Genomic DNA, 11,455 nt, shown 5'->3' on the forward strand with positions numbered 1-11,455 from the left:
TCAAAGGGGAAATATTAATAATAATCCATAATTACTAATTATGATTAATTATTAATATTTGGGTCAGTTAATTAGATTAACTTTGAGGTAAGCTAATTAATATTACAATCAATTAATCAGTTCCAACGAACTCTTTGATTATTCATTTATTCTAAGAAAAGTGTATCTTCCATGGTCACGGAAAAATAATTATTCCTTAGCATGTACAGAAATTAGAGCATACTGTAACAAGATCAAAATCGTAAAAGGGACTTTGTATGCAAACAGAGGATCAGAAATCAAATTCATAATTGTGCACAAGTTTTATTAACTAAATCACAAACATAACTAACACTAAACAAACATAAATACATTCATACATCCATACATACATGCATAGGTAAAGGGGTGAGTGATGTGGAACCGGAAACAGGAAATAGAACTATGGAGCCAGATCTATTTCAGTATGAAAAGAACCATCAGCTGATCATTTTCAGAACACCTCATTAAATTGATATACTGTACTTGCATGGTCAGTTCTTGAAGTGGTTGAAGATTGAATTCGTCGTGGGGTCCTTGAGTGTCAAAAGTCACGGTGCAAGTTGCAATCGTTTCTTCTCCGTTGGATGAAGAAGATAGGATGAACTGGTATTGTCGCTGTTCTCATGGCTGGAGTGCAGATTGTGGCCTACACGTTCTGGGCCGGCAGGACACAAAGAGCACATGGTGAAAGTTGCGAGGGACTTCGTCCGTGTTGAATGACGTCACTGAACTCCTGAAGTTGTCCTTGATGCTGGAGTGAGCACATGTCCTGGATGCTTCGAAGCCTCCTGCCCTGGGCCTGTTTAGGCCACGCTGGACCGCACGGCATCCTTAAGGCAAGAGTTGTCCGTTTCCTTCTTGGTTGGCTTTAAGAAAGGCAGTCTGACTCGGCCTGCAGAGACCAAAACAAACACAAACAAAAAACATGCCACACATATAATTTGGTTAGCCATACACTGTAAAAACTAAAGGAGCCTCAAATATCCTGTCGGATACTCAAGGAACTTCAAAATGTAATTTAAGTGCCTCAAAGCTCTTTCTCCTATAGTAGGGTTACTGGAGGAGCATTGACAATCTTTGAGGTTCTTGCTGGAACTTATGGGATCTTTTAAGCACTTTGTATTTAGTTCAGAGGTTCTGGAGTCACCTTTACCATGAGACCTCGAAGTGCTTTGGGGGGAAATAGAGGAACTTGAATGCGATAAAAGGGTTATTGGAAGATCTTTTAACATTTAAGTGGTTCCTGGAAGATCTCTTATGTTAAAGCCAGCATCTGGAGGAACCCAATGGTTCAGTGAGGCCAGAATAATATTTTTATTATCCTATTATTATTATTATTATAGGCTACTTAAGTTTGATTCAGTATACATACCTGGGTGAAAAAGACGTAGGCTACTATTAAATGTATTAAAAATGTACTTGAGTGTGTTTTTAGTAGGCCTACAATACAAATATACTTTAATGCATTTGTAATACATTTAACAGTAGCCTACGTCTTTTTCACCTGGGTAGCTTACATTTATTTAGTATCTAGGCCTATTTTATTGATTAATTTAAACCTTAAACTACAACACTAAATAATAATAATATTAATAATATGAAGAAGAACCAGGAGGAGAAAAGTTTTAAGTTAAAAGTTTTATTCTGTCACGAAACTGCTGCTGTTCCTCTGCTGTCGTCGCTTCAGTGATGCTCGCGCTGCTCGCGCACATCAAAGCTCAGCTGATCGTCATCGGGTTTGAATTGAAAGTAACGCCGCAACGGCTCCTCTCATCAAAGCTTCCGCCGTTTGTTCGGCTCTCCGTTACAAGGTTTGTAAACTCGCCAAATAAATATAAATACAGAGTCTACTCACTATATATTCAATCACACATAAACTAAATTTATTATACAATACTACGTTTTTACAGTGTTTACCACTCGTTTATTGCACCGTATCTGGTATGAAGGTTTTAGCCGCGATGCTAGATACGTTGATCTAACGAACAAATGGAAATTATTGACTTATTGTCTTAGATTGATTTAGTCATTCAATTCAACATATTCTGTAACTGTGTCTTAAAATTGCTGATATAGCCGAACTAATTTAACTGATTCCTGCTGTCGTCTTTGCCGTTTGTTATGAATAACAAAAGCAGGTTAATATAGTTTGGTCTGTTTTTGTTTAGCCTAACTTTACTTACTACATGTGCCCTCATTCTCTCAAATACCATTTTAAAGCCATTTACTGGTCAATAAATATTTGTGAATAATCAGCTTTGTTCTTTTGTTTCCCCAGAACAACCAGTACATTTCTAAAATAATCTGAACATTTCAGTGGCAACATTGAATTACAGTAAGTTACCTATACACCACATGCACGTACTTTATTACTGTGAACTTCCTCTGTGTGAAATTGTATTGTTTGACTGTGTACTTGTGTTTTTTTAATCAGTTATTCTCTGAAAATCTTCCCTCATGCTCTCAAATCTCATTCATGTTACTCAGAAAAATAATATCACAGGTTTGGCGCCAATAATGCTATGCATTTTTTTCTTATATCTTTATCATTTGCATTTGAATATAAGACATTTTAACTCTGAATTAACTTCAAGTTTAGTCTTTTTCGACAAAAAAAGAAGGAAAAAGCTATTGTATGGCTTCAGAAGACTTACAACACAATCCATAACACATGAGTTGTGAACTCATTTGATTATTTTTAGGATCTTTTCTGGGACATTTTTGGAGCTTAACCATTTTTACATAAATTGTTGCATTGAATTGAACTACACAAGTGTACATAAGAATGGTTGGTAACACTTTAGAATACTGTATCTTACTTATTGCATAACTAATAAGGAATTATTGAGGAACTAATAGGTAATTCTTTATTAACACTTTACTGTTAACTACTAAGGAAGATGTGTTAACTAATTAGTATGTAATAGAATTGTATGATTGTGTTAAGTTTCAGTTAGTTAATCAATAATTAATGAATTATGTCATAACTCTTGAAGAACTATTATATCTATTAATTAATGTTCAAGAAAAATAACTAAGAAGTAACTATGAACAGTCATACACAGTAGTCACTACAATAAACCGTTTTATTTTAGCAGTGGAGTGGTGGATGAAGTACACAAATCAAGTACTTGAGTAAAAGTACAGATAACCCAATAAAATATTACTCCAGTAAAATGATAAACTATTGGCCTATTCATTTTCAAAATTACCTTAGTAAAAGTACAAAGGTAATTATTTAAGTAAAAAGCACTGATCAATGTTTTTTTGTTTTTTTCTAGCCAGTTTTAGTCATTCTTCAGCACTAATAAGAAAGATAAGTGCAGACATTTACTAGGCTATATATTGATCTGCAAATAAGCAAACTTTTGATTTAATTAGCAAAATGTATCATAATGTATGATAACTTATCTATTTTACAAAGGTTTAGATAATACCGTTAATAATGTGTTTTTTTTACAGTAAGTTTGATTTGAGTCAGAAGTATGTGGTAATTCTGTATTAATTACTAATGAGTTCCCTATATTCTCACTTTAGAATACTGTTCCAGGTTCCAAGTAATTCCTGAAGAATTATCTAATGATTATTTGTTAATTACCAATTAATTTCCTTATATGTTCACTTTAGAATATTGTTTCAGGTTATAAGTAGCCTAATTCCTGGATAATTATTTGATAATTATTTATTAATTACTAATGAGTTCCCTATATTCTCACTTTAGAATATTGTTTCAGGTTATAAGTAGCCTAATTCCTGCAGAATTATTTGATAATTATTTATGAATTACTAATAAGTTCCCTATATTTTCAGTTTCCCTCAGTCATTGCCTCAAACATGAATTTACTCAATGGCATTCTATGTTGAGGAATACACACACACACAGTACTGTATATAAAATATAAAAACTAATCTGAGGTTAGTTTTGTTTGACTGTTCATTAGTAGTTACTTCTTAGTTATTTTTCTTGAACCTTAATTAGTAGATAATTAGTAGTTCTTCTTCAAGAGTTATGACATAATTCATTAGTTATTGATAACTAACTGTTACTTAACACAATCATAAAAATATATTACATACTGATTAGTTAACACATCTTCCTTAGTAGTTAACAGTAGTGAAGAAGTAGTTAATGAATAATTACCTATTAGTTCTTCAATAATTACTTATTAGTTATGCAGTAAGTAAGATACAGTATTCTAAAGTGTTACCGAATGGTTTCATGAATGATTTACACAATTTCTCTCTGCTTGTTTCATGGAGTGAAATTGAATGGTGACTGGGGTTGCATTATGCCTGAGATCTGCTTTTGGGTTCCACAGACAGAAAGTCAAACAGGTTTGGAACGTCACGAGGCTGAGGAAATTATTTAAATTTGACAACTATCACTTTAATAACCTTATTAACAGTAAATGTTGTACTTTGCAGGGATCTCGGTAAGCTGAAATACAAGTTTGAACAAGAATAAAAATCCTCCTGTAGACCCGAAAATCACTGAAGTGCCTGGACCATCCACCAGAAAAGAGGAAAAACAAACGGAAAACGAATCTGCTGTACCTTTTCACTTTTCGAACTATTTAAGTACCTCACATGTCCCTTGTGAAGATTTTATTATTGATTGCATTTTATGTTGCAGCGAGTAAAGGTGCGGTCACATTTTTGAATTTCGTGAAATTACACGGGCAAAAAAGTCCATTGATCATTGTCAGCAGTGTAGTGACGTAATGTATGAAGCACAGCTCACACAGGAGTCACTTTCAAGCAGCTTTCTGTTGGTCAAATCTAGCGAATTCCAGTAACCAACTTGGTCCCATAGGCCCAGTTCACACTGCAGGCAAAAATGGCCCAAATCTGATTTTTTGGGGGTCAAGTGACCAGGTCAGACTTCTTCATAGGTAGTGTGAACACTCAAATCTAGGCCAGATCTGATTTTTTCAAATCAGATTTAGACCACATACATATGTGGTACTGAATCAGAACCATATCTGATTTTTTTCAATGCGACCGCAGTGTGAACAACCAAGGCGGATTTGATGCGACTTTTACGTCAATCTACGTCGACATTTGTCACAATTATGCGCTGGCGAAGCCTTACACACAACAGACACAGACAGTAGCCTAACATTAAATACTTGACTAGATATGGAGAACAGCGATGGAGCGAGTCAATGGAGGGAGAGTGAGGTGTTAGACCTAATTAGTATATGGGGAGATACTTCAATTCAAGCTAAACTAGAAGGATCCTACCGTAACCGCTCCGTTTTTGAAAAAATTGCACACGAAATGGAAGAACGGGGACACAGGAGAACGTGGCTGCAGTGTCAAAGAAAGGTGAAGAGTCTTAAAAGTAAATTTAAAGAAGCAAATGATTCTAACAACGAAGCGGTCGTGGTCGCATCACTTGCCCATTTTATAACGAAATTAGCCGTGTTATGGGCGATAAACCCAGCTGTCAGCCGTTGGAGCTGCTGGATAGCTACGAAGCAGGTGAAGAGGAGCCTGAAACTCAGAGGAGTTCGACAGACAGCCTGGATATAGATGGCGAGACAGGTAACGTTATGTTTTCAGTCTTGACATACATAACCTACGCATATACTGTTGAAAGAGACTAGCGTTCACAGAATAAACGAGTCAGTCAGCTGCTCCCAGTTTTCTTTGCACAACTGGGAAACACACCAGAGAAGCAGAGACTTGTACCCTTTACGTGACTGTCGCTCCAAACACTCATGAAAGTGCGTATCTATATCACAAATTTAATTTCTCGTACCATTTAAACAGGCTTTTTTTTTTTATTATTATTATTTTTGTGTGTGTGTGTGCATATGCACACTGCAAATAGGATTAGTGTGCGTGTGTATTACACACAATAAAGTGCATATTATAAACGCAAAAACAAATTAAGGCGTATAAATGGCACGATAAATTTAATTTCTGGTAACCGTTATAGATACGCACTTTAATGAGATCGGGCTCGACATTCAAAAATGTACAGTCTATCTACGATCTGATCCAGTGCACTGGTAACCTGGCTCATAACCAAATCTCATATTATAACTTATAAGGAGGGGAGCTACCATGTTATCCTCATCTTCTCAGGGTAACGTGTGTGTGTTGAGGGTGTTAAGTAAATTGGTAACGTGAAACAGCTCATAATATTTGCATTGAATACATCACATTACAGCAGTACATGATATGTTTGCTTGCACCAGATGATACAAGCACAGAGTCACTCCCATCTGCATCTTCTGCACCTTCTGTGTCTTCTGGATCTGCACCATCTACATCTGGAGAAAGCTCATCAGCTGCATGCATTACAGAGACCACTGGAAGAAGCACAACAGCCACCAAGTCCTCTGGAAGTAAGAATCATCATGTTTTTATCAGGCTGTTGCTACTTCGCTAACCCATCCATTACTGTTTTTGGATTCTGCTATTACTGTACTGTATTACTGCTAAGTTTTTACTTATACTCATGTCTACCCTCCAAGCATAACTGTTTATTTTTTTAATTATGGCCAAACACTTTCTCCTCTTTCTTACAGCTACATCTGCCAAGAGCAGGAAAAGGAAGACCAAGATGGAAGCAACACTGGAAATCTTCGCTGAAAAGATCAGCAGTGCCCTCAACAATACAGACGACACTGAGCTTCAACTGAAAATGCAAGCAGCACAGAATGAGCATGAGCTCAAAATGCTCTCAATGTTCACACAGTTTCTTGCAAGGTCAAATTCCCCATTTCCACCTATCTACCAAGCACCAGTCCAGCCCTCACAGTACAACCCAAGACAACTGCCGCCTCAGCCTACCTTTTACAACTTTACTCAGCCCCCGAAATTTAGCATGGGTTCACCTCAGCCGCCACCATGTAACGAGACAACCAACCAGCCTCTATCTTTTCTGCAAGATCTGGCCTTTCTCAACCTTTCACCCATCCCCCTGCACATCCTCCAGATCTACCTCAGTCCTTCAGCCAGGTGTCAGCACACCCTCAAGGTCCAGTTCAGCAGCCTTTCAGCCAGGCCTCAGGACATCCACCATTCTACCGACCTCCAGATGATGAGGAAAAGTAAATCAGATCCAATATTGTGAATTGCTTTCAGTATTGTTGGTCAATCTATGCAAAGTGTATACATCATTATAAAGATAAATAACAGGTCAGATTATATTTGACAGTTTGATTTCAGGTTACAATTTGAACGTTATATAGCGTTACTAAACCAAAAGAGACTTGCACTATAGAAGAATAATTTTTATTTTGAGTTTTCAGAGTAATTATTCAAAGTAGAACATGGAAGTTAGCAGGTTTTCTTATTTTTTAGCCAAGAAAAATTATTGTGTGGAAACTAATTTTACAGGGATGCATTTCATTTTATTTATTTATTTTTTTTTAGAACAAAACTGACCATTTCATCATTAGTATTGAAAACAGTTTTTTTTTGTTGATCTACACTTTGAGAATGTTATGTTTAAACATTGTCAAATAAAGTTTCTTATGTGAATCAGCGTTGGCTGTAAAAAAACTCTGTCAGTGCCTCTCTGACTCTTGTTGGCTCAGCAGCATGCTGTGTCGCTCGTTAAAGTACCGTTGCTGCTCTGTCAGGTTCCCTGTGTCAGTGTACCCTTTAATAAGCCAGCTCCTCATGGGGTATGCCGGGTCACCCAGCAGCATGATCGGTACTTGGACACCGTTGATCTCCACTGTGTCCTTTGGAAAATAAGAGAAGTTGAATTTATTAGATGTTATAATATGTTTCTTGAAACATTTTAATGTCTTTTATACTAAGATGGTACTGTTTCCAAATAGGATTTGAGTGTGTGTGTATACATGTGTGCATGATTGTTATAGAACAACTTACTGGTGGAAAAAGCTCCCCTCTCTCTGCCATTGCAAAGACACAGGGATTCCTAAGAACCCTGGCATCATGGACACTTCCAGGCCATCCCGTGTAGATGTTGGTGAAACTGTTATGGGGACAATTGATGTGTTATTTTATAATTTTGTCCATGTAAACAATTATGAAAAGAAACACAAATCAGTTATTACTGCACTGTGAAACATTTAAATATAGGCAAATTTTTAAATGATCGGTAGGGGGTTGCAAAACAAAGATGGCTACTGTAAACACAGAGGGGCTATCATATTTTAATATCAGTAGGGCTAATGACAAGCCATACTATGACAAACCGTTTTAACATTTAATCATTGAAACCCACCAGTCTAAATTTTCATGCTAGTACTTATTTTTTTAGATACTAGTATCTATTCCATTAAGTACTAGTACGTATTTATTTAGCTAATGAATAATTCCTAGTACTTAATGGAATAGATAATATCTAAAAAAAATAAGTGCTAGCATGAAAATAGAGACTATAGATTTAAATGATTAAATGTTAAAGCGGCTTGCCATACCACATAATTGTATCACAAGGCAGCATTATTTAACTATTTTATAAACCTAAATCAGACTTTTCACTCACTGACGGCTAACACAAAAAAAAAAAAAAAAAAAAAAAAAATCCAGGATAGATTATTTTCATAATTGTAGAAGGCTTACCAGAACTGATGATCTTCAACTCCCTGCAGAAGGACAGAATGCCATCCTTTGCGATTGAAGTAGTCGACGTGGTTTTCTTCTTGGGCAATGATGGGGATATGACTCCCGTCAATTGCTCCAGCGCACTGTGGAAAACCACACCTCATTTGGAAGCCTTGTAGGACCTCCCAGAGGGCGTCTCCTTCGGGCAGTTTTATGAACTCGGGCATGAGGACTTGGCGCACGGCCTTGCAAAATTGCAAAAAAACAGAAGACCTGGCAATGCCAAACAGGTTACCCATCGTGCGGTAACTGACCCCCGTTGCCAGCCAATACAGCCCAACTCCTACACGTTTCCGCACGGAGATGGGTCGCCTAAATTGAGTGTCCTGCCGTAGGAGTCTTGAGGAGAGGCGCTGACAGATATAATCAAAAGTTGCCCTCGACATCCTAAAGTTTTCAAAAAACAGCGTCTCAGTGAAACTATTCACATCACATTCCCACCACTCCTGGCTTCGTCGACGCATCCACACAGACCTCTGTAGTGAATTTGCAGCCATAAACCCGAAAAAGGTTTTGATCCGCCAATTTTGCTCTCTTTCTCTTCGTTCTTCTCCTCCTCAGCACCTGCTCATTAATGTTACGGCTTCCATTACACAAACATTTTGAAATAAATGCGAATATGCTTACTTCCTCCATAATCTCCCGAACCGCGTGCTGCGTCTGATGTCATTGTTATTGTTCTTTTGCGCATGCGGGTTAGTTTGAAACCTCAAACAGTTCACACTGCAATCAGATATAGGTCACATTGTAAAAGGTAATGTGAACAGCCAATCAAAAAATCGGATCTGAGCAAGAAATCAGAATTGAGCATTAAGACTTGCGGTGTGACATTTCTGACCACAAACGAAATTGCTGATCGTGTGGATTCTTATTGAAATGACTGGAATTCTACTTCTCCATCTCTACCTCTACTTCCTCTATCTTGTTTCATGAGAATACTCAACAACCATTTATGAACACTGTTGATTCAAGTCACACATTTAAGCTTTTCAAAAGGCATAGTGTACATTACAGTCTCCAGTCTCACGGCATCCCAGACTTCAACAATTTATGATTCAAAATAGCTGAATAACTAATCATCAGAGATTTCTGTATAGAGATAAAGGTTAGGATCCATGTTTCCATGCATTTTGTTGAAATGTCTTTTCTTGTATAGCCTATTGCATATACTTGGTTGATTATTCATGTTGCTTATGTATTATACAATTTTTTTGTGTATTCATTGATATTAATCTATAGTTAGCTTTTTTTCCCATGTGTATGGAAGTGTATGTATAAAAATGAATATAAAATATGTAATAAACATTTCTTATTTTGTATTTGGTTCAATTTGTTTATTATAATAGAAGTCAAAGGTAACCATAGTAACAACATGAAATTAAATATTTTTAAAAAATGAAATTTGGTTCCTGGAGGCACCCAAAGTGGTTCCACACAGTGATTTATATAAGAGTTCCTCAGGAAACTTGTGTGGTTCTTCAGAGAACCGCCCCTTTTTAAAGGGTGCCTAGAGGATCTACAGACGGTTCCACCGGTGTGGCAAAGTGAAGAACCCCAAAAGGTTCCTCCAGGCACCTTTTATTTTTACAGTTTGCAATTGAACATATCTAAAACAGTAACCATGTTCTTTTCAAAAAACAATTTAAATATAAAACCTGAAATTTTAATATCTGGAGAAAGATTACAGGTCGTCACAGAATATAAATATTTAGGATTACATATAGACTCAAACCTCAACTTCAAAACTCACATCAAAAACGTTAGTAATAGGATTAAGTTCAGTCTAGCAAACTTCAGATTCATTAGAGACTTCCTTTCAACAGAAGCTGCTAAATTATATATATTTTTTTTTCCATGATTTTATCCCACATAACATATTGTTTAATAAGCTGGTCCAATACTCACGCTACAACAATAAAACCATTAGAAATATTATACAAACAAGCATTAAAAATACTGGAAAAAAAACATACCACTTCCACTATTGTAGTATTCTGAGGAAATATCAGTTATTTACCTGGGATAATCTCATTAACTTCAAAAACATTTGTTTATTTTATAAAATCAGACATGGTTTAGCACCTTCCTCCACTATGTGATTTTATACATTTTAGATCCAGTGAGGTTAGGGTAACCAGAGGGGCAGTGAGGGAAAACTGCATTATCCCCCGGAGAAAAACAGCTTTTGGTCAGGCTGTCTTCTCCGTAAGAGCAGTTCAGCAATGGAACACAGTGCCGGAAACCATCAGAGAGTCTTTGTCATTCTTTTCTTTCAAAAAGAATGAAAAAAAAAAAAAAAAATGGCTTGTAGAGAGCCAAACTTGTGGGCACTAATGCTCTTGGTGTGCATTTAAACATTATATGATTATTTTACATGAATTGTATTTATTAACCACAATGTGTTGTATGTAATTTTATCTTGTGATTTTATACTTGTGATTATTTTTAAAGGCTGCCTGTTTTACATCTGGCTGGGGGACTACCGAGGAAAATTAGCACTTTTGAGCTAACTCGGGTACATTTACATTGTTTTAATGTTGATTAATGTACACTGTCCCCTTTCAAATAAAGAATAAATGAAAAAAAATGAAAAATGTAAATAGAGAATCCGCCATGGTGCAAGGGCAACTGGCTTTTAAAGGGAATGGGAGATGAGCCTCTGGTTGGTTTATTGCACGTTACACTCAGAACACCCCCATTACTCATTAGGAGAACAGAGAGACAACCCTTTTAGACCAGATTTGGACACGCCCTAACTGCACTTGTGCCCTGCGCTTTAGACCATGTGCTTAGATCGTTAAAATAGGGCCCATGTCTTTAAATGCAAAAATGTGTTCTG

General features: G+C 36.5%; 1 protein-coding gene and 1 long non-coding RNA gene across 5 annotated transcripts in view; one reads left to right on the forward strand and one right to left on the reverse strand.

Annotated features, from left to right (window-relative positions):
* Window positions 1–11,345, reverse strand: LOC309505058 (uncharacterized protein). Of its 2 annotated transcripts, XM_082178437.1 has the most exons (4): window positions 8,575–11,345; window positions 7,876–7,981; window positions 7,603–7,724; window positions 1–913 (listed from the first exon to the last, which is right to left on the reverse strand). In XM_082178437.1, exons 1-4 carry the CDS (start codon window positions 9,111–9,113, stop codon window positions 853–855), a joined length of 828 nt encoding a protein of 275 aa, XP_082034563.1. In that variant the 5' UTR covers window positions 9,114–11,345; the 3' UTR covers window positions 1–852. The 2 variants fall into 2 exon arrangements, with proteins under 2 accessions (XP_082034563.1, XP_082034564.1); XM_082178438.1 differs by lacking the exon at window positions 1–913 and having other exon boundaries at window positions 7,252–7,724.
* Window positions 1,171–11,455, forward strand: part of LOC309505110 — a 23,302-nt gene continuing 13,017 nt past the window's right edge. Inside the window, exons 1-4 of one of the 3 annotated variants that reach the window (XR_014208283.1) lie at window positions 1,171–1,832; window positions 2,300–2,356; window positions 4,282–4,356; window positions 4,447–5,072. This is a non-coding gene — a long non-coding RNA (uncharacterized lncRNA). Of the gene's footprint in view, window positions 2,357–4,281; window positions 4,357–4,446; window positions 5,073–11,455 lie in introns of those variants that run through there. The other 2 variants (XR_014208284.1, XR_014208285.1) reach the window with 2 other exon arrangements.

Source organism: Leuciscus leuciscus (assembly GCF_965113295.1).
Source record: "Leuciscus leuciscus genome assembly, chromosome: 8".
NCBI classification, from domain to species: domain Eukaryota; kingdom Metazoa; phylum Chordata; class Actinopteri; order Cypriniformes; family Leuciscidae; genus Leuciscus; species Leuciscus leuciscus.